The sequence below is a fragment of the Vipera ursinii genome (assembly GCF_947247035.1).
Source record: "Vipera ursinii genome assembly, chromosome: 2".
Taxonomy (NCBI): Eukaryota; Metazoa; Chordata; class Lepidosauria; order Squamata; family Viperidae; genus Vipera; species Vipera ursinii.
In genome coordinates, this window is record NC_139513.1 from 177,822,194 (window position 1) to 177,846,414 (window position 24,221).

General features: G+C 39.9%; 1 protein-coding gene across 3 annotated transcripts; it reads left to right on the forward strand.

The window, feature by feature from the left end:
- The first annotated feature begins 824 nt into the window (after nucleotides 1–824).
- ZNF653 (zinc finger protein 653) lies at nucleotides 825–20,728 on the forward strand. 3 transcript variants are annotated; one of them, XM_083354611.1, is made up of 9 exons: nucleotides 825–1,580; nucleotides 2,717–2,760; nucleotides 5,137–5,352; nucleotides 11,876–12,457; nucleotides 13,336–13,555; nucleotides 14,383–14,494; nucleotides 14,960–15,088; nucleotides 18,569–18,668; nucleotides 19,125–20,728. In XM_083354611.1, exons 1-9 carry the CDS (start codon nucleotides 1,228–1,230, stop codon nucleotides 19,178–19,180), a joined length of 1,812 nt encoding a protein of 603 aa, XP_083210737.1. In that variant the 5' UTR covers nucleotides 825–1,227; the 3' UTR covers nucleotides 19,181–20,728. The 3 variants fall into 3 exon arrangements, with proteins under 3 accessions (XP_083210737.1, XP_083210736.1, XP_083210738.1); XM_083354610.1 differs by having other exon boundaries at nucleotides 14,960–15,074; XM_083354612.1 differs by having other exon boundaries at nucleotides 825–1,258; nucleotides 14,960–15,074.
- Nucleotides 20,729–24,221: the final 3,493 nt, after the last annotated feature.

Below are 24,221 nucleotides of genomic sequence, written 5' to 3' on the forward strand. Positions count from 1 at the left end.
AAAACAATAATTTCTATAATTCCATAATCAATGTTAATTAGTGATATATTTCTGTGATCTTCTCTTCATCCAATGGTATTCTTCTTTTATCAACATTTAGCAAATATAATTCTTAAAATTCAATACATATAGTTAAATATAAACCTTTTTCTTGTATTTATACAAATAACAGTAACATCAGCACATAGCATCTTTTTAACAGTTTATATTTCAGTTGTGTTTATAGTAATCAACAGTGGATTAAGATATGAAGTTATAATTCAATACTGATCTCTTCTTCCAGAATCCCTGTTGTTATACAGTCCTTGAGGTAAGTATTGGTAGTTTCTGCTGCCAACTATTTTCTCAAAGGCACTTCACAACCCCCCTCCCCTTCTCTGCATGAGAGTATTCTTACCCCCTGTATTGCTTTACTGACAGTAAAAAAAGTAAATGTGAAAACAATGAACCAATTTCTGTGATGCAACTTTTTGAGACTAAATTTTATAGGCACAACTCAAAGATATACAAAATCCAATTTACAAATCTATTTGTGACAGACCACCAAGTTATGAGGGCATAGCTAAAGCTCACAAGAATTCAAAAGGCAGCTATTGAGGTCAGTCCTAGCAAAAGAATGTCCATCAGAGTCAGCAGTGGGTAAGTGATTGAACAACAAAAAACAAAGATTTTCGTAGTTATGTAAATGAAGCAATTTGAAGAGCTTTCCATACACATAGATGAGAGCTATGACAATATTTATGTGGGAGGATCAAGAGGGAAAACGAGGTTATGTTGCTCAACTTCTCCCACTCTAACCTCCTCCCCACTAAAAGGCAGGATGCTCATTTTTTCAGGCAGAACCATTTCATTTGAACTATGAAAATACGGAGGATCGCTAGAAGGCAGCAGAGAGAAAAATACAACCTTTTTGCTATCTTTGCCCTCGCAACTTGTTTAATCGTCCTACCATAGGTAAGCCTGTTGCACTTTTTTTTCTAACGGTGGTGCTTCCATCTGCCAAAATGCATATTCCAGAATCTAAGACTTGATTATCTGCCACCTTCTGGAAAGTTTACGGCCAAAATGCCCTCCGACGTTGACTCGCAGGGAACCAGCCCGGGAGCCTTCCTCCACCCGGAAGTGGCTGCAAGCGAGCGGTCGCCAATGACGTCATTAACGCGCGCTCAAGCCCTCTTCTAATAACAAGGTTTCTCGAGTGGCGGGTTCCCTGGTTACGAAGCAGGGATGAGTGATTCGGAGCGCGGCCCAGCCCCAGGTGAGGAGGATGGTGGGGAGCCCGAGGAAGAAGGGGAAGAGGAGGAAGAAGAGGTCGCTGCTGGGGATGTGGATGCCGAGACTGCGCCGGGTGGGCGGAAGGTTCGTGGTGGGCGGAAAGCCCGGGGTAGGCCGCGCCTCACCGAGTCTGACCGGGTACGACGACGCCTGGAATCCCGCAAGAAATACGACGAGCGGCGGGTCTACCTGGGCGAGTCTCACGGCTCGTGGGTGGACCTGAGGCAGCGCAGTGGCTGGAGTGACGCCAAGCTGGCGGCTTATTTACTGGAACTGGAACGAGAACAGCGGGCCGGGCGCCGCGGGTGAGAGTCGGCAGAAGGGTCTGAGGGAGGAGATGGCTAGACGGTTAAGGCAAATGGGGGAGTACTCAGCCGCATGCGCCCCGAAGGCCTGGTGGCCATACAAGATGCGGGGCGCGAGAAGCGTGGGTCCTCCCTCCGAGGGCAAGTGCAAAGCAGGCAAAGGGCCAAAAATGAAGCGTTCTCCAAAAACATGAATTGGGAGAGGCACGAGGCCTTTTTTCTGCGCATGGAGGCTGATAGCGTGGTTTTGCCAGCAAAACTGCTTGACGTTTCGGAGATTAGTGTAGGACTATTTCCAGTTTACCTTAATTTCCTGCGTACCTTCGAATTTGGCTGCTCCAGAAGATGTCGCTCTCTAGATTTCAAGGCATTTGATAAAAGGAGTATGAGATGGTTAACTCTGAAAATGTGTCATCTTGGATTTAGAAACGAGTAGTGAGAAACAGGCAAACTATAACCATTCTGTGTTTTTCCCCCCATTAGCATCAGGGAGGGCACTTATATGGCTGTTTTAGAATGAAGTACTATAATTTGACTGTCACATTTGCATATTGTATCCTCCATAATTATCCATCCTGACTGTGTTTGTGCAGCCAAGAATTATTTATCAAATCTTTAAAAACATTTCCTGAAAATGATCATCATATCCTTATTTTAGTTTGTAATGTATGCATGTATTGTCTGGAAGTATACAGGTCTGAAAAATGTATGAAATTTAGTGACTAATCGATATGACTATGCATGGTGACCTGGAAATTATTCCAGATCAACAAATAGTGGATAACTGTTCTTCATAGAGTCCTTGTTTGCTCATTGGCAGTATTTGCTCTAACTGAGAAACAGAGAGCTTGTTTGAATTCTGTTGTTTGTTGTTCTGATAGAGACTATTAAAGAAGAGAGTGCTGATTAGGGTATAAACTAGGTGTCTTCAGAAGCATAATTTCCTTATTTCTTACCATTACTTTCCTCTCTGAATAAAAATCTTATTGAAATATTATCTTTGAAGAAGTTTTTCAAAGGCTTTTAGTACCTCCTTTGGCTGAGGCTTTCCTTTGACAAACAAGTCCTAGTATTCACTTCTGGAGATCTATGTACATGCCATGATATTCATGTTATTCTACCGCCTTTACTTGCAGAAAACCATGGGAGCAGATGCCTTATGAGCCACAACGTAACAAAAGTAAGTGTAATCTGTGCATTGATATATTAGGCTTTATTCATACTCTAAAAATACAATCAATTGCTGCCAGTTTTTAAATTAACAAAACCTTTAAAAAGCAGAATGCCACAGTAGAAAAAAAGACGAAAGTCTGGAATGAATTTATAATGATACAGAAATTGGCATCAGTTCTTTGCAAAGTAAATCTCAGTGAATTTGAATGAATATATAATTATTTGCATAAATTCCTGGTATAAGAATCTTCACTTACCTTTGTAATGATTTCAGAAATATTTATTCAAATTTATTGTAGCGACTTAATTCCAGTAGCCTCTAAATAATTTCCACCTTTCTCCTAATAATTTAAAATTCTTCCATCTGTAGCCCTATATGGTTTATTAGTTTTGTTGAATCTAATGTTTTCTGTGTTTTGTTTGTTTTCTATTTGCACCTAAAAATCAGTTAATTTTTTTTCTTGGCTATAATCACCTTTACCTCTATCAAAAAAGAATCGAGATCAAAGGGCACATTATAACTTTTAACTTTGTTTATTGATTCTACTACATTTGACCACACTAAACCTGACATTGAAACTGCTCAACATCCATTATAGATTTAATTTTGTATAACTGGCTCAATATTTTTAAAACTAAAAAAGCCAAACTGTATATTTATACTGAAAATTTCATCATATTCTCATAATATAACATTGACTTCTTGGAATTTCATTGCTTCGTTTTTTAAAATATCAGTAGAGATTAAAATATAAATATGCTTTATAGCACATCACATTTTCTGTTAAAAATCATTTATAGCTCCTGTATTGACACAATTTAAATGTTAGGGATTTATTTAAGTTAGCTGTTTGGTTTTTTAAAAATTTGGTCTCTTTGTATTGACATGAGCATAAAAGCAGTAGCTCCCAACCTTTGAGGGTTGGTGGCCTGGCTGCGGGGAAGGAAAACCAGGCCACGTGAGCGGGAGGCAGCGTGACTGTGCACACTGACAGCTCAACTTGCATGAGTAGCCCACCTCTCACATGAGTCGAGCGGTGCATGTGCTCCAGCCTGCTGCTCATGTGAGTTGAGCTGCGTACATGAGTCAGCCAGCTGCTTGCATGGCCCGGTTCCAAATATGCCATGGCTGGTAGTGGGCCGCAGCCCAGGGGTTGAGGACCCCTGCATTAAAGGTTATTTCATTTTGTTATTTTTCAACATGTAATGACAATAACCCTTCAGTAATCAGAAAAAGCACATGCCCTGTTCATGTTGAAATTTCAATTTCTTGAAATACTATATTACAATGGACATTGTGAGTAATGACTGTTAAAAGTGAAATGGAGGCCTAAGAAATTAGTAACCTTTTCATCATACTTTTTACGAAGTATTTTTTCTTAGTTTGCAGTAGTCCCTAATGTAGAGCTGAAATTACTGAGCTTAAAAGCTTTCTGTTTACTTCAAATTATAAATTCTCAGTTATAGCAGGAATATTCCTACCTTTTAATAAAAATCATTTAATATACTATATATATGATTGTAGTCCTAAAAAATCCTGAAATAAATTCCGTTGAACTAGAACCAGCATTTTTTTTATTCATTTATAAAGGTTTTGGTTTCTGTTGTAAGAGGTTTCCAAATCTTGTGAGTTAACTAGATTTGGGAGAGGGATACTGCTCTCCATATAATTTTCAGGGCTGAATATAATCAAATAGGGCAGTTTATTGCCTAAGCTAAAGCAATTGTTTGTAAGACTTACTGATGTCCAAAATTGGACAGAATGGATAAAGGACTGGATTTTCTAAAATGAGAAGAAATACATGGTCAATCAACCTAAATATTAGCACTGTTCTTACAAAAGTTTCAGCCTGCAAAGTATTTCTCTCTCATAAAGCATAAGGTACAAACTGGCCTCAGGAAGTAGTCAAGTACTGTAAATATTCAGCTTAGAGACTAGATATATATAGTTAGTATCATGTGATGCTAAGGCATTCTATGACTCTGTACTATTCCAAAGTGCTGATGTTGCAAAGGAAAGTGTGGAATAAAACTTCATTTATGTATTACTTCTGATGAAATGCAAAATGCTATTCTTGTCATTAATCATAAAGAACGTTGTGAATAATGATAATACAATGAGACATACCATATTTATTTTAACAGCTTTGCTGTCCTAAAATGGGTCTATTTTCTTTTCTTTTTTTTTCAAATAGACTTAAATTCATTTGGTTAGTTGTTTTCCTAAATGTAGAAATAATTAACATAAAATTACATAATATATAAAGACAGATGGATTTTGTCATTAGCTTTCAGAGAGAGCATGCCATCTGTTCCAAGTTTCTCAAACACTTTCTGTGCTTTATTTTGTTTTGTTTGCTTCCCATTCTTATTATGTCCCAAGGAAGAAGGCGAAACGTGAACTGCCTGAAGAACACAGTCATCTGGTATGAAGATCACAAGAATCGCTGCCCTTATGAGCCTCACCTCTCTGAGCTGGATCCCAACTTCGGGATGTATACCACAGCTGTGTGGCAATGTGAAGCAGGGCACCGCTATTTCCAGGACTTGCACTCACCACTTAAACCACTCAGTGATTCTGAAAATGAATGTGACAATGGTAAGTGTCCAATGTCCAGAATGTTAACATTCCAACCTGACTTTTTTTTGCAGTTAATATGTAGCAAATATTTCTATGTAGCTTTTGCAACTCATATAAGCTAGCTGCTTTCTTTAGTGCAGCAGAGCTTGGAAATCAGTGAGACAAGCTGGGATAACTTTGGAAATGCATGAACACAGTTTAAGTTACAGCAGTGAAGTTGGAGATGGACTAACACACATTAATGAAAAGAAATTCATTTCTGAAATAAATAATTATCACATCATGGATAGCCCAGAATTCCTAAAGTTTATTAATGTATGCATGGTTTTCAGTTATTTTCGTTCCAGATTGAATATTGTAAGGTAAAATGTTATCTTTAAATGTTTATATTAAAATGTCTATGTAATATTGCACCATTTTAACCAGTGTTTTTTCATAATTTTTCCTAGGCCTGTTGTTCTTATAGTTTGTGACAAATAATATGTTCTTTTTAAAAAGATTTAAATGATTTTTTAAATGCCACATTAGAACATTTTCTAGAACATTAGAACATTTCCTAGTGCCAACCAGAAAATAGTTTATTTTCCAGACTTGATATTTACAATCACTGATTGTAGTACACTATTTTTCCAATAAGTATTGTTAGCTAGTTGACTTGTCTGTCTGAATTCAAATACTACAGAAATTAGACTGCACAATACCATTGTCAAGAGTGATTGGCTTTTCCCTAGTTTCTTCTCTGCTCTCAACTTGACAATAATAAGGAAGGGGGTGGTTGAATCGTCTGGGGTGGGAATGGAATGCCAAGAACCTGTCTGCAGATTGTGAGGCCCTGCTTCCTCCTTCAAGGACACGTGCAGATGTTTGAACAATCCAGACATGTCACACTCAAGGCCTACATGCCAGATCTTTGAATGATCCAGACAGTTCCTATAACAAACTATGCAAGCATCTAGCCGAGCCACCAAGGAGGCATCACTGGTAGGGGCTCGGCCAAAGTCCCAGTTGATCCAACCTGGGGAGCTGGTACCGCAGGGAGGAACTACGATCCTAGCGGACCTCTATCAAGCTGAAGCTGCCCCTCAGCACAGGAGTACTCCGGTTGCCGCTGAAGAGGAACTCCTATTACTGCTGTCCCAGGGGTTTTCATCCGCAGCATACCAAAAGGGCAAGGGATCGATTCCAGAGACTGAAAGTTCCAGTCCGCAGTCCATATCCCCTCGCTCTAGCAGCTGAAGGAGAAGTCTGGCAAATTGGAGGTAAAAGAGATGGCGTGAGTGCCCTAGGGGGAATGCCAAGGGCTACCCATCTCTTTCTCTCCCTGCTGGAGTCCCAGCCCAACTGCGGGAGCTTGTGCTCCCTCACCTATTCCCCAGGCAGCTGTGATGTTAAGCCGTGTATCCCAACCAAGCCCACTGCCGCAGCCTTGGGCTGCCAATCCAGGAGCCCGGCCAAGAGAAATCCAGAGGGTGGTTCGGGCACGTCCCAAGACCAACAAGCAGATCAGCAGAAAGAGCAGGCAGCCCTGCCATGATTTGAGCTGCCTCCCATCAAGCCCACCTTTGAGGGGGACTCTGAGAAGCTATCCTTCTTTCTGAATCAACAGTGGGCAGACGCAGGAAGGCGAGCTCTGTCTTCCGCATCTGAATTCATTCCGCTGGGGGACCCTGGAAAGGGTCGAAAGTTGCACTGTAGGGGCGACAAGCAAGGAGGGGAACCTGCTTGATCATGGGAGGGTGGCGGCCCTTCCGTTTGATCCGGGGAATCCCTCCAAACCAGCGGGAGAAAGACCGGCCATAGCAATATGGCCCGTCACTAAGCTGCTGACAGCCAAAGTCAAAATCACCACCAAGCACCTTTAAAGCAACGTGGATGAAACTAGGTAAGATCTGGTCCTCTCTTTAAGACTAAGTATTTTTTTTCCTGTAAAAGCTGCCCAAAATATTTTTTCCCCTGTGAGGAGAGTGAAAAGGGAATTTCTACCCCACCCTCTAAAAAAAGCAGTGATTAACTACCCAGGGGAAACAGAGCAACTATAAGAAAATTTTTAATCTAATTGGATGTATATGCTTTTGAAACTTGGGGACTAAAAGGGTTCCTTTTCTTACTGGAGATGTTTGTTTTTATCTAAAAAAGAAATAAAGACTTGAAAACTATAATAAAAATTTTGGACTTAAAAGCTTTAAACAGTGTCGGTGACTTCTTGTGTCGAAGTATGGTATTACAATTTGTTATTGCCTAAAAGAGACTTGGCTTGAAGCCCAAACTCTAGAAAATTTTTTTCTTGACCTTGACAGTTACCTGTGAAAAAAACAGCTACAAAGAAGGAACTTCTGGGTGGCATATTTGGCCTGTTTGAACTATAAATGTAAACTTTTACTGACTTTCAGACCTATACTTGGGGAATTGCTTTCCTATTACTTTACATGAGAAACATATGTTATACAAGATGAGGGGATACCTTGGACTATAAACTCTTGAAAAACAATTTCTGCTATAAAGACCACCTATAACATGTGAAAAAGATGTCCCATAACTAGCTATAAAAACAAAAAAAAACTTTTTAACATTTGATTCTAAAGTCTTCAACTTAACATACTATCAAGGGAATATGGATGAAGATCAGGAAAAAATCCTTTTCATGTTGAAATCAATACACAAAACCATTCTTTCAGCTTATGACAAAATAAGATGCAACATAAAGGAACAAGATGCCAGCTTAAATATACAAACCCAGAACTTGACTACAACCAAAGAACTAACAATGCAGAAAATAACAGGAAAAGTGGAACAACTAAATAATAACACGAAGGACCCAATTGACCAACAGACCCAGTCAACGGAAAAATCAGAAAAGGAAGTGACAACACTGAAAATGGAAAAGACTTTTTACATAAATCAGAAGAAATTTGAGAAAAAGGAAGAAGAACAGAAGAACACTGAAGGAAAGATAAATCTATCAGGACAATTGTGGGAAATTGGAGTAGTAGGTAGATGATCTAAGGAATATAAATGGGCTAGGGAAGGGGGAGGGAGATACCTTTTGAAGTATGGACTGATCATAAACATTTGGAAGCTCTGAAAAACCCCTGCAAATTATCCCCGAAACAGGTCCGATGGGCTCAATACTTCAACAGTTTTAACTTCACCTAAGTATTTCCCAGGGGGTTAGACTGTTTTGGCTGACACCTTGTCTAGAATGCCCCAGTTCAAAATTCCCCGGGAGGAAGTAATCAACTCCATTATTCCCCTGCTGCAGTCTGCTTCTCAAGTAACAGCTAGATCACAAACACAAGGATCACTTGCTGGTCCTGATAATCACTTACTGAAGGAACTTAAGCAACAATTAGAGACTTGATACCTGGTTCAAAGACAACAAATCTATTTTAACCCTTAGGGGAGGACTAGCCTGGAAAGGCTCTAAGTTATACTTCCCAGACGGCCTCAGACTCCAAGTGCTTCAGCACAGTCATGATGCAAAGCAGGAGGGTCATTTTGAGTTCCTGAAAATGTTGCATTTAGTGCGGAGGCAATTCTGGTGGCCAGGGATAAAAAGAGATGTCAAGAGTTATGTGAGGATCTGTATTATCTGCGCTGCAATGAAAAGATGTCCTGGGAAGCCCCCAGGATTGCTGCAACAAGTAGCTGACCCCAGCCTTGGGAAGAAATAGCATGGACTTTATAGTAGAGTTGCCTGAGAGCAAGGGAAACATTGTAATATGGACTGTAATTGATCTATTTTTCAAACAAGTGTATTTCATCGCTTGCTCAGGACTTCCCTCTGCCCAAAAGCTAACCAAGATGTTTTTGAAACATAATATATCAGCTCCATTGAGCCCCAAAGCAGATTATTTCTGACAGGAGAGTCCAGTTTACTACAAAGTTCTGGAGGGAGTTCGTTAAACTGATTGGGTTGACTCGGGAGCTTTTCGTCAGCTTTTCATCCAAGTACAAATGGTGCGGCTGAAAAAGCTAACGCAATGGTGGAACAGTACCTCAGATTGCCAGCAGACTAATTGGGCTGACTTCCTGTCTTTCGTGGAGGTAGCCTATAACAATACTGTGCACAGTAGCACAGGACTCACCCCATTTAAAATAGTAACGGGTCAAGATTGTGTGCCTATGCCTGAGTTCCCCCAGGAGCCTCCTAATTCCCAGACTTTGGATCAATGGGTGACATCTTTCCAGGGGGGTTGGGTGAATGTGAAGAAAGCATTGACCAAAGCTACCAAGGTTTATAAGGAGCAGGCAGACAAACAACGTTCCCCTCAAAACCCTTTTTATGTTGGGCAATTGGTTTATCTTTCAACAAAATATTTAAGATTAAAGCTACCCAGCAGAAAATTGAGGCCAAAGTTCCTTGGTCCTTTTCCCATCACAAAAATCATAAACCCTGTTACAGTGGAATTGAAACTTCCACGACTGTTGGGAAAAGTTCACCCTGTGTTTCATTGTAATCTGTTGAAACCTGTGTCTGAATCTTCTTTAAGACCTATTCCAAATAAGCCGCCGGGTCCATAGTGGTAGAGGGGGAGACACATTATGAAATAAAATGAATTCTTGATTCTAGGTTGTACAAGGGAAAGTGCAGTGGAAAGTTTATCTCCTGTCATAAGCTACATGGGTGAAATGTACGAATGTGAAAGCGAACAGGTTAATAAAAAAGTTTTACAATAAATATCCTCACAAGCCTCGAGGAAATACTTAACTTGCTTTTTATTTCCCCTACAGGAGACTCTTTCTTTTTAAGAGGGGCCGATTGTCAACTCTACAAATGAGCGTGGCTGCAGCCATTTTTTCCTTTTCATTCTAGAAACGGAGAGGGGGGGGGTTGCCCAGGTGATTTGTTAGTCAAAATAATCTTCTATCCTGTGGGAACCAAGATCATTGGCTGCTTCCGAGACAAGGGACTGGGCATTGCATAAAAAGCCCACCAAATAATCATATTGGGGGATTTAGTTGCTTGCATAGTTTTATAGGTGGGACATTTAACTTTGTATTGGGAAATTGTTACTTGTGTATTCATAGTTGGTTTCACTTTTCACCGTGCTGATACTTTGTAACTAATAAAGATGTTCTTTGAGGAATTCTCAAACCTCTGCTTTATTCATCTGTCTGTTGGAACCATGACAGTAAACCAAGTCTCTTAAGACTTTCATTTTCTTTCGGGGTGCTGGGCCCCACCACCTACCCATCCTTTGGGAAAGTGGTAAAGACTTGGCAAAGATTTGAGAATGGAGGAAAAGAATGGAGCTGTTGCTGACCGCAATGGAACTCCGGCTGTCGGAGCACAAGCAGTTAATCCAGCCACTGAGGAGACGTCACTGGCAGGGTCCCAGCCAAAGTCTGGAGCAGAGTGGAGGGGCAGTGGGACTTCCGCTGGATGGGACTGCTGCTGCCAGTGCTGCTGCTGTGGGGTGAGGCAGGTGGTGGGGCAGGGGTGGCCTGGCTGCGGGGCCCTGAGGTACGTGAGTGTGGGGCAGGGCTGAGCTCCTGCTTGAGGGACTGCTCCTGCCAGTGCTGCCGCGCACACACAGAAACACCATTCCAAGCTTGGAGACTTTTATCCACATCTGAAATGGCAAGCTGCCAATCATGCCTGGGCTTGGGGAGAAGGACCTCTCCTTCCTCTGTAGGTAAAAGTCTCCAAACCTAGAATGCAGGATGTGTGTACACGCATGCGCTTGGCTGCCGCCAGTTTGGGGAGACGAGCTTGTGGACTCATTGAGAGAGCAGCATCGAGACAGCCAGTTGAGCTAGCCACACCCACCCAGCCACACCCACCTGGTCTTGGTGACCTGGCTGTGACCACCCAGACGTGCTTATCTGGGCCTTTGAGGGCAACCATAATGCTGATGTGGCCCTCAGTGAAATTGAGTTTGACACCCCTGATCCAAACAGTTCCCATAATAAATGGAGCATAGGTGATTGGACAGTGCAGTGGATCAAGGGGGAGCGACCAAAGGGGGAATTCATGTTTAATTATACGGACCTTTGAGTGGGAATTTCAGAGCTGTTCTTGCCCATTTTTTCTGCCAATGTAGTACATTCAATAAAAGTATTGCTTTTGGGAAGAACAATGTCCCAGGAGTTCCTTTCTTGAATTCGCTAGCTGGACATCTGACATCCATTCAGGAAATACTGTTCTTTATATACATTTATATAGAGGTTGAGGAAGTACAATGGAAAGAGAGCAATAAATAACTCTAATCATCTCTTCTCAGTAAAATAAGTTCTAAACTTGCTTATTTCCTGCATAGAGAGTAATGATGGAAGACACAGAAGGCAAGAATGTGCACTTTTGGCCTTATTAAGTGATCTAAAAATCTTAATGAGAGTGAAGAGGAGGCCTTTTTGAATGGAGGCAAATAGGGCAATCATGGTTCTTCAAGTGTTTAGATATCCTAATTTATTCTGAATAGGTAGAATCCTGGATACAGCTATGGATAGTAAGCAGGTGAAGTGTCCGGCTGTAAGATTTGTCTGTTAGTGTTCCTAAGAAATTATCTGCTAATTTTCTCATCTTTGTTGAAATTTGTAGTTGCCAATGGTATTGGAGCTGGAAGCTCCGAGTCTTCAGAAGAGAGCTCTAGCACTGTGATAGAGGAACAGCTGGAGAATCAGAAAGACAAGCCCCAAGTTCAGCAACCCTCAGCAAATGCAGGAGGAGAAAATACCAGTGGGCTCATCACACAGGAAGGCATCCATATTCCGTTTGAACACCATATTGAGAACTTACGAGCAGAACAAGGTGCCAGCATGTGCCACAACCCATCCCTCAGTGGACCAGAGACAATGGAAACTGTGGTATGCATGCCAATGTCCATGCAGATGGGTTCAGGTCATGGAACTCTGTTTGAGAACATTTCACAAGAGACACTTGGTGAAGTAGTAGCCAACTGCCCTGTGCAAGGTATGATGCAAGGTTCACAGGTCATCATCATTGCTGGACCCGGCTATGATTCTCTCACAGCAGAGGGAATCCAACTGAATGTCACCAGCGCAGGAGAAGAGGAGCTGCCTTGTGCTGTGATTGAGGGTGTAGCGCCTTATACTCAGGTAGAGCCTGAGAATGGACAGCAGAGTAGCACAGGAAACATGGAATACATCAAAACCAAAAGAGGTACTTTCTACCATCCACCTTGGCTGCCTATTCCCAAATGACCAGGTGTCTAGCTTTAAAATGTCTGTGTTTAATGCACTGTTGTAAGTATAAGAGTGGCATTTTTGCTATAGGAAGGATTGCAGGAGCTTCCAACTCTATGCTTTAAAGTTCAGAAGGGGTGGGCGGAATCGCAGTCTGCATATTGTTGCATGCAAATTTAATCTGTTCTTTTCCATAAGCATTCTTCCAGCTGTCTGCAGCATTCTGTGAAGAAGTGACATTCCTCTGAGGGATTAAGGTGCAGATCTGTACTTTTTCACTCATCTTGCAATAACTCATTTTGTGGTTCTTTTTGTGTCTCATGCCACAACAGTTGAACTACAAATATATCAGCAATTGCTTATGAAGCCCATAATAGTAGAGAAAATCAAGAATTGGAAAGTTTGCCTCATTTAATATTTAATAGAAGGATAATGTTAATTTTAAAATAGATTATTTGATATCTTCATATTTGGGACATGAAGATGTATGTTTTGAGTGTATGTGCATGTTTTTATGTTAAATTTTTATGTGTCATTTTTTGATAGCACTTGTTAGTTTTATGTGCAAATCTGGCTTCAAGAATGGAATTCGTGTAAAGAAACAGTACAAACTTCTTTTTGGAGTGGTGATACCGGTATGTTTGACATGGCCTTCTGTTTCTTTCCATGGAGATTCTCCGGTTTATCTTCAATATGTTGCTTATTTAGTTTTCTGTTTCTCCCCAATTACTTGCACAATATTTTAGGAGAGAACACGTTTCAGAAGTGATTGGTTTTTGGCTAATATCCATATATAACTTGAGACAGAGTATGTCAGCATTTAGAATTACAATTTTGCTTTCTGATTGATGGCAGAAAATGAGGCATTGTTTAAACTCAAAAAAGAAGAGCATCCTCCTCCAACAGAAACAGAAACATCCTGCGATTCAAAATCAGCCCATGAGAACAGGGAGCAGGAACCAGAGCCTGAACCTGAGGAGGAGGAGGAGGAGGAGGAGGAGGAGGAGGAGGAGGAGAAGATGGATGGAAACCACATGTCATCCATTATTTATGAGATTCCAAAGGAGCCTGAAAAGTGAGTGAGCTACAAAAAAGAGATGTGGCCATCTAGATCTCTACATTTAAGGAAGCAACTGGCTGCTGCTTCTTGGAACATTGGGAAATGCTTACTGTGTTTTTCATAGATTATTGAGGATTCTGGCGACTTTTCCACAATTGCTGCCAAGTGATTTATCATTGCTTAAATGGTAAACATTGATACCCCTGAGCAGACTTTGCTGATCAGTTGTACCTGCGAAAGCACCAATTTATACATCCATTCAGATTAATATTTATGGCAGGCAGATTGTAGTAATAGTAATCTATGCAAAGATAAGTAAGTCTCTGGAGGAGCAAAGATTGCTGAAGAAGAATCTGTATGGTTCTGCCAATCTAGATTTTCCATTGGCAACACCCCCCACCCCACCCCGAGGCTGGTCACTGTAAGAAAAAATACTCGAATAGTTGGGTCTTAGCCTGGTCCAGCATGACATTTGTGATAATCTAAATCAGAGAAACATAGATTAATTTTTGTTAAATCAAGCTTCAGTAAATGGTAGGTAGTTAAGGTTTCCAGACAAAACATTTGGCAGAACTTAGTACTAATTCCTGGAAGTCTGTTTTAGGTGTCCAGAAATGAGTGTCTCAAATCTTTTTTGTTCAGCCTTCTTTGCCGCTCTGAAACTGATATTCTTAAGATTCTCTACAATCTCTGTTTATTGTGATGCAATAACGAAGCTCTTTTTAGGGTTTTTTGTTGTTTTTCATAGAGCACAATACAATAGTAGAATAGTTTTCTGACATTGAAGTAGATTTATGGGCAACGTGTAGCAGTTTTCCTTTGAATAATTTTTCTTCCCTTAGGAGGCGGCGAAGCAAAAGAGGTCGTGTCATAGATGCAGATGGCATGTTGGAGATGTTCCACTGTCCTTATGAAGGATGCACCCAAGTCTATGTAGCACTTAGTAGCTTCCAGGTATAGTTCCTCTGACCTGATAGATTGATTAATTTTATGGTGGTAGAGTATAAGAGCTTCTGACCTTAATTTTACCACTAAATTGTATTCTGTGCTGGGGAGTCAGGCAAAATGGCAGAAGTAATAGAGCTACTTTTTGTAGTGGATGTAATTACTCTTGATATGTTCAAGCAGAAGTTAGAGTAGACAGTCCTTTGCTAGGGATGCGTTAATTTGGATTCCTGCAGGGAACATTGGGTTACACTTCAGGGCCTAAATGGCCTAATTAAACCCTAAGATAACTTTTAATGCAACCAAGGGCATATAATACATCATTTTGTCCATTTTGGACATAAAGTCAGAAATATTGAAGGACAGGTAGTGATTTATTCTAATTACTATAGATTTGTGTATTTGTGAAGAAGTAAAACTTTCCAATTTGTACTCTAGAGGAACAATTTTCATCTCATTTCTTTCTATCCTCAGAATCACGTTAATCTTGTTCATCGAAAAGGAAAAACGAAGGTGTGCTCACACCCAGGTTGCGGCAAAAAGTTTTACCTATCTAATCATCTCCGAAGACACATGATAATCCATTCAGGTATATTGTCACCTGTAAGTTTTCTTATCTATGATACATCTTCATCACTGGAGTTATTTTGGTATATGGTGACTGGTGGAATTGTTAACCTTGCACATCAACACATACAGTTTTGAAATGGAGAGGTCCAAACATGATACAATTTTCTTATAGTGGAAGAGGAAATTTGTTCCTCCCATTTACTTTATTAGGCAACAGTAAAAGATGTGCAGCAATCTCTAGAGAGGGCTTTCTCCCAGTCAAATCACTGAGGACTCTGTGGCTTTCTAATCTAAGTAAAGATTGTTTCTTTTTTTACTGTGGAGGAACATAGTGACAAGTGCTGCAATTAACTATTTTACAAGATTCCCATTTTTCTCTTTTTTTCATTGGGCACATAAATAATGGCCAAGATGGTACATTTTCTGTGGCAGTCGGCATAATGGATCTAATTTCTATTTTTTCATGCTGCAGGTTTTCTGTCTTATAATTTTATCTTGGTGTTTTCACTTATCAAAGACCCATTAGTTTTTCCTAGAGCTGATTGCAGACGCTTTTCATTTTTCCCACAAGGTAAATTATTAATGGAACTGCTAGGTCCATTAAAAAGGATCTTTTTTTTAAGTGCTCAGCAACTGGGCTGCATTTATGGCCATTTGCAGTGTCCTGTGATATATGACTGTATTTTATGACTTTTTGTGGAAAACTGGCTTATATTTCCATTTACTTTTTTGCAAAACTGCGCCTGTAGCTAACTATTGCTTTGCTTAGTGACCGCAATGTTCACTTAATGATTGTGGATTCACTTAGCGACTATATGATTCACTTAACCACTGCAAAAAAGATCATAATATCAGATTCATCACATGGGTGGCCTGTCTTGAGTTGGGCAGGCTTCATTTCAGTTGTAACTCGACTACCTGTACAACAATATAGCTGTTTGTCCAGTCTAGCAAGCTTTTTTTGCATATGCTAGAATGTTAAAAATGCTGTCACTTTCAGAACTGACATATATATGACTTTTAATTAACTGCTATATGGCCATTTTTTAGTCCTTACATTTTTTAAAAAAATAATCCCAGTCCCATAATATAATATCTGTTCCTCTCTTTCTTCTACCATTGTCCAGTCCTAAGTGTAGATCATTCTAAATGAGGTATGGCATAGGTTGAACATTTGCAGAGGAATAAAGATTTAATCTTTTATAACTACATACTGATTTATTTTCAGAAAATCAGTTTATACATAGCAGAGATTTTCCATAGCCGTAACAAAGTACATCTAGAGTTCTGTTTCCCTTGTATGAAAACATTATTGATTAATGCTTTAGAGGCAGTTACAGCCCATTCTATAAACAGCTTAGCTATCCAGCAACCTTGAACTTCTTTTTGTTCCAGAGGTTCCTCTCAGAAATACATACAAGGCCACTAGATGGATTTCTGCATCTTCCTTTGTTAAAGGAAGTTTCTGAAAATCTTGCAGAATTCTATCTCCCATATGCTTCTCCACTATAGGAAAATGAAGTACTGGACTTAAAAGTTCTCTTTCTACAGTGGATGGAGGAGATAATAGCTTTGCCACTCAGAAAGGAATAGGTGCTCTCTACCTCTGTAGGTATTACAAATGATAAATAAATCTTCAGGGCTTTCCAGAAAGCTAGGAGGATGGAGGTCTTCAGAACTTTAGAGGGAAGGGGCTGTTGCAGAAAAGGCTCTCTTCCTAGCTCCCATAAGGTGTAGAGTTTATGGGAAGGGATCCTATCCAACCTGGTAAGATGGGTAGAGATCCTTAGGGAAAGATGGGCCAGTAGATTACCTGGCTCTATGCCAGAGAGGCTTTAAATAAATAAATAAATAAATAAATAAATAAATAAATAAATAAATAAATAAATAAATACATACATACATACATACATACATACATACATACATACATAAATACATAAATAAATAAATACATAAATAAATACATAAATAAATACATAAATAAATACATAAATACATAAATAAATACATAAATAAATATGTTAATCAGCACCTTGAAGTGCACCCCAAACTGGAAACCAACTCAACCTGCACCCTTCGCTGACTATAGCACCTCATTCTGGACTAGTTGTAGCTTGCAGGTAAACTTCAAAAGCAGCCACATATAATCCACACTGCAATTATTGAAACAGTGACCAAGGCATGAGTGACCATAAGCAAGGCCTCCTAGTCCAGGAAAGGCTGCAATTAACATACCAGACAAATCTCTGCAAAGCCCCCCTTAGCCATGGCTGCCACCAGCTCAAGCTGGAGCCAGGAGTCTAGGAAGACCCCCAAACTGGGTACCAGCCCCTGGACTGCCAACACATCCAGAATCAAAATTAAATTATTATAATACTATGATTACTAAAAAAACTCACTCTTTTCTTTTATCCAGGATTTTTTTCTAATCGCAAAACCACTAATCATAAATGCACTTTTCTGTTTTATGCAAAAAAATCTATAAAGGATTTCCAGTCGACCATAAATGTAGACAGTTTTTCTCTCAAGGCAGAGAAGTTAATTTAACCATCTCAGAAAATTTTATCATCTTCACCAACCATTCCTTCATTGTGGGTAGTGTTAGGCCTTTCCATTTTTGAGCAAAGAATAGTCTTGCTGCAGTTGTCTTCTATAGAAACAAAGTTTCATGACTTTTTTCCTACTTCTATATTACTCCCAAAAGAAAAGTCAGAATAGTTTAGTTCTACACAACTTCTAGGAATCACCAAAAATACAAAAGAAAGAACAATGGATGGTAATAAAACTTCCTTTTCTACACTGAATTGAGGGAATCCTGAAAACTCTTTTGCTCTTTCCACTTGCCCCATCCTACCAGGTTAGATAGGATCCCTTCCCTTAAACACTACACCTTATAGGGGCTAGGAAAAGTTCTGTGGCAGCCCCTTCCCTATGGAACACTCCTTCCCTCTAAAGTTCCAAAGACCTCCACCCTCCTAGCTTTCTGGAAAGCCCTGAAGATTTTAATAGTTTTAATGTGGTTTTTATGTTTTATTACTGATATTGTTTTAAACCTTGATTGGAAGCCACTCAGAATTTGGTATAAGGTGGGCAGTTAACTAAATGTTTTAGATAAATAAATAAATCATAATAACATTCTTTCTTTTTGCATTTTTACTTTTTTCTTCTTTCTTTTGTGCTTTTTCTCTGTTAATTTGTGTTACTTTTATGCTCTATGAAACTTTTAATAAAAAGTTTATTAAAAACTTACTAGTTTTTTTCAAATTGAATTGGTTGACCAATGGGATTGGGACTCTCTTTTTATTATTTTTCTTTAAGTTTAAAGCAAATTATGTTCCTTTAAGTGGTGCATGGTGTAATTAGATTAAATTAGTGGTAGGGCTGCTCATTCAAGCAAGTTGTTTCAGGAGATGTCCCTAGATCTAATCTATTTTCTTTGAGACAGAAAACGTCCCTATGTTAGCTATTGATGGCTTTTGCTGTTCCTTTTTTATTCCTGTATCTTCCTAGGAGTCCGTGAATTTACCTGTGAGACTTGTGGAAAATCCTTCAAGCGGAAGAACCATCTGGAGGTCCATCGTCGAACACACACAGGAGAGACCCCCCTCCAGTGAGTGACCTGGGGCATGACAAGAAAGTCTTGGGCTGAGCCACGCTCCAGCATCAGAGCAGCAGGGCAAGGCCTTTGGAGCCTGCTTGCTTTGCCTTCTTTGTGCAAGTTAACCAGGGCTCAGTCTGGCTGATCATATCTAACCATTTTTTAAAATGGGAACCCTGAATGAGCTACTTAGTAATTATTGTACTATCAGTACATTTGATATACTTGAGATTAAACAAGTATACTAATTATTTTTGTAATTATGCAATTATTAATTACAATTGTACTAAGAAAATCTACTTTCAGTACTTGACAGGAAAAGCAGGTAGATTGGAATACATATCCTCCTTGATTATGGTAGTAGATGCTGAACAGACAGCAACAGCTGTTGGTAGTGAATGGGACTGTGGGTGCTTTCCTGGTCTCTTGTCTGGAGTATAAAGAAATGATGACTCTTTTTCTCCACAGGTGTGAGATTTGTGGCTATCAGTGCCGACAGAGGTCTTCTCTCAACTGGCATATGAAGAAGCATACCTCAGAAGTCCAATACAACTTTACTTGCGAGTACTGTGACAAACGTTTTGAGAAGCTGGACAGTGTCAAGTTCCACAAACTAAAGAGCCATCCAGACCATAAGGCTGCCTGACCCTGATCATGAATCACTTTAATTATTGTTCTTCCAAATACCTAAACCAGTTGAGGGCATGACTTACATAGTCACAGCTGAAGACATGGTGTGTGCTACCCACAACACAAGGGCCTAGCCCTTTGGTTAGGATGATATGGAGTAGGTTTTTTTTAATGCCAGCTGATGACTGACAAAAACTTCAAGTTTGATATAGAAATGTCAATGTGCTCAGGATGTTCGGACAGCATTAAGTTAAAACATAACTGGAGATTATGGTGTTAAGCTGTCCTGTTTCTCAAGGGGAAAAGAATAGCGGAAGTGATAGCCAAGAATAATCTTATCCAATTGAAGTATCGGTACTTTGCTATCCACAGGGAGCACCATCTACACTTTAGCCACCTGATACTTCATCTGAAGGAGGAGTGCAGTATGAAAGGTCTAATTGCATATCATTTAATTATGGAGAGACTACCAATATATAGCTGCAGGTTTAGTTCAAGTGACTGTTTTATATCTGTTGACAACCGTGAAAGAAAATTATTGGCTGATACGCATTAATTCAAAATAGTTGGTTGAACGTAGTCATATATTGGCCTAAGCATGGTTCTGTTTCAGGAACTATTTTCCCTTCAAGATTCAGGGCTGTTGCATTTGAAGACAATCCAGAGTTGGTATTTGTACCCATCTTCTTGAAATATTGGTGTTCTGTAAAGCACAGATTCTGATGGTAGACTTGGATTCCAGCTCTAAGTTACTTTATTATTCTGGTTATCTGTGGCCATCCTCTATAGTTTGCTAAATTCAGAGTCTCATTTGCAAATAAGGAATTTCTAAAATTTAATGCCATCAGTGTATTTTTTATTATACTATTAAGAAATAAGGCTTTTGTCTTTAAAAATGCCATTTAATCCTTAGGATTAAGTTAAAAATTAGTAAATGTAAAAATTGATGGGAGATTTAGCTCTGTAACTGAAATTGATATGGCTCTATGAAAGCACTCATAACTGAGTGTGTCGTTTCTTCACCACCATCACCCCTCCAGAAAAACCTTTTTGAACAACCTGTTTATATGGAATTGTCAGTAGACAAAATAGCTTAGTTGGGTCAAATTTTGTGGGGTTTGCCATTCTGTGATGGAGGGGCAGGAAGAGCTCCTTTTTATTACTTTAGGTAGTTTTGCTTGTGTGGCTATTCTTGCCATATTCTTCAAAGACGCACAAGCCATTGGTGAACTGAATTTAAAACTTGCCAAACTTTTGCTTCCTGTTTTCTGAACTTGCAGGTGCTAAAATAGACAGACCTTCCAAATCCTGCACTCCTGCTTCCCATCTGTCCTAGTAACCATTGTTGCCCTTGGTGAAGGATCAAGGCAATCTGGAGGCAGCATATATCTTATCATTGTGAGAGGGAAGTTGGCTGAATGAAATTAGCTTGTTGTCTTGCACATTTGTTTTCTCCTGCATTCCTTAACCCAGGCAATGGTCACTCTAAAATCCATATAGATCCAGAGCAGAGCAGAAAGGCAAGTCTGGAGGGATTTTTAAAGGAGCACAATAGTGTGTTCACAGGCAAATCAGGGTCCAAGAATGATGAGCTTACTATGCCTCTGAAGAGGCCAGCCATAGCTGCTGGACAGCATCAGGACAGCAGAAAACTAGACACAGCTATTCAGCCTGAAAGCTCATCATTCCTTGATTAATGCCAGCCATAAACGCCTATCACCAGTAAAATGGGGGCCATTATTTTTATAGGACACTGGAAGCATTGGAAGACCCAATAGGAAAAAGAATTATCATATCCTTGAACAGATGAGAAGCACTCTGGAGAAAAAAACTCAACACACAATTGAATTTGGTGATTTTGAACTCTCTTAAAGAGTGGAATATTGTCTTGATGCCGAAAGTGGGGGAGGTTTGATTTTGTGGACCTAAGAATGTAAGTTAAACATGTATAGGTATTTATCCACCCTTGGTTTAATGCACTATAATTGGCAAATCCCCCTGGATGCTATTTCTAGTGGGAAATTGGTTTTATAATGGTGAAGAAAGTATTTTATTTTGTGAAGATGCCACTTGGTCTACATCAGGATTTCCCAACTGTAGTAACTTCCAGGTATATGGACTTCAACTCCCAGAATTCCACAGCCAACATAACCATTGCTGAGCATTCGCACACATTTAGTTTGCCAAAGTTGGGAAATGTTGGTCTCCATGATGCCACTCCAGTGATTGAGGGAACAGGTTATTGTACAGTGAAGAAAGTTCTATAAAGTGTATCTGGTTAATGCTGTAATTTATAGCATTGTATGGAAAGTACAGTAGTGCACTCTCAAGGTTGGCTTGCCCATAAACCTAGCAAAATGGGATCTGGGTTATACAAAAACAAAACTGAAATGTTTTAGGCTATCAGGATGAACTGGAGGGGAAGAAAAGTCCCATACCCCCAAGAAAGAGGGTAAGTTGTTTTGGAGGCCTTGGAGGATACTATAGGTATTTTATGCTCTGTTGGGTGCCTTGGACTTAACCAGGCAAAATGAATTACATTTGCTGTACTCGGAGGTCTTCAGGGAACTGAAGACAGCCTTATGCAGTTAATATACATTGAGTGGCCAAATTTTGATTTCTCCTTTATAATATATGGAGATTTCAGATGCCAGACTGGAGGCAGCCCTTATTCCACTTCATAAGGGTGAGGACCACTTGGTACTGCACCCCTTTTTAAAAAAATAATAATAATACATTTTTAATGAGAGCAAATAGTGTCAAGGGGGAGTTGGAACAATGCGTTAGGCCCTAAAGTTGGCTTTGCAGAACTTCAGAATCAACATATGGCCATACAGTTTCACAGTCCTCATCCTCACCATCCCTGCAAAAGATGGGGGGTACTAATTGATTCATCTAAGGAATATAAGTAAATTTTCTGTGTTATTGCGTTACTTTTAGTGGAGTAATGACTCCAAAGGAAGCAAACAGCACTTCCTTTACATTACATTTTTTACATGGTGATAACATTCCCAGCCACTGTAAAACCAAGCTGGGCCCTATTCTGACATGTGACTTGAACTTACTGCATTTTCCAATCTAAAGGAGGAATAACAGAATAAAAGATTGGAAGGGATCTTGGAGGTCTTGTAGTCCAACTCCCTGCTCAAGCAGAAGCCCCTATACCATTCCGGACAAGTGGTTGTCCAGACTTTTTTTGAAAGCTTTCAGTGATGGATCACCCACAACTTCTGAAGGCAAGCCGTTCCACTGGTTAATTATCCTCACTGGAAGTTTCTCCTTAATTTCAGGTTGCTTCTCTCCATGATTAGTTTCCATCCATTGCTTCTTGTCTTGCCTTCTGGTGCTTTGGAAAATAAGTTGACCCCCTCTACTTTGTGTCAGCCCCTCAGCTATCATGTCACTCCTAGTGTTTTTCACTAGACAAACCCAATTCCTGCAACTGTGCTTCATATGTTTTAGCCTCCAACCCCCTAATCATCTTTGTTGCTCTTTTCTGCACTCATTCCAGAATATCAACATCTTTTTTATAATATGGTGACCAAAACTGGCTGCAGTATTTCAAGTGTGGTCTTAATAAGTCTTTATAAAGCAGTACTAATACTTTGCAAATAGCTGAGGGAAGGAGGAAAGTGAAAGGCAAGGGAGAAAAAGAAAGATACATCCAATTGAATGCAGAATTCCAGAAAATAGCTAGAAGACATAAAGCCTTCTTAAATGAACAGTGCAAAGAAATAGAAGAAAACAATAGAATAGGGAGGACCAGAGATCTCTTCAAGAAAATTGAAGATATGAACGTTTCATGCAAAAATGGGCATGATACAGGACCAAAATGGCAGGGACCTAAGAGAGGCAGAAGAGATTAAGAAGAAGTGGCAAAACTACACAGAAGAACTATACAAGAACAAGCTTAACATCCGTGATAACCACAAGGTGGTCACTGACCCCGAGCCAGACATCCTAGAATGTGAAGTGAAATGGGCCTTAGGAAATCTGAGCAACAACAAAGCTAGTGGAGGTGACAGTATTCCAGCTGAGCTATTCAAAATCTTAAAAGAATGCAGTAAATGTGCTACACTCAATTTGCCAGCAAATGTGGAAAACTCAACAGTGGTCACACGATTGGAAAAGGTCAGTTTACATTCCAATTCCAAAGAAAGGCAATGCCAAAGAATGTTCAAACTATCGCACCATTGCGCTCATTTCACATGCTAGTAAAGTTATGCTTAAAATCCTACAAGCTAGACTCCAGCAGTATGTGGAACTACCAGAAGTACAGGCAGGATTTCGAAGAGGCAGAGGAACTAGAAATCAAATTGCCAACATACGCTAGATCATGGAGAAAGCTAGGGAGTTCCAGAAAAACATCTGCTTCATTGACTATGCTAAAGCCTTTGATTGTGTGGATCACAACAAATTGTGGCAAGTTCTTAAAGAGATGTGAGTACCAGACCATCTTATTTGTCTCTTGAGAAACCTATATGCGGGTAAAGAAGCAACAGTGAGAACTGGACACGGAACCACTGATTGGTTCAAAATTGGGAAAGGAGTCCAGCAAGGCTGTATACTTTTGCCCTGCCTATTTAACTTATGTGTAGAGCACATCATGAGAAAAGCAAGGCTAGACGAATCAAAAGTTGGAATTAAGATTGCCGGGAGAAATATCAACAACCTAAGATATGCAGGTGATAACACTCTAATGGCAGAAAGTGAAGAGGAACTAAAGAGCCTCCTGATGTGGGTGAAGAAGGAGTGTGCAAAAGTGGGCTTGAAACTCAACATTAAGAAAACCAAGATCATGGTGTCCGGCCCTCTCAATTCCTGGCAAATAGGGAAGAAATGGAGGTAGTGACAGATTTTATTTTCCTGGGCTCCAAGATCACCGCAGATGGGGATTGCAGCCAAGAAATTAAAAGACGCATGCTCCTGGGGAGG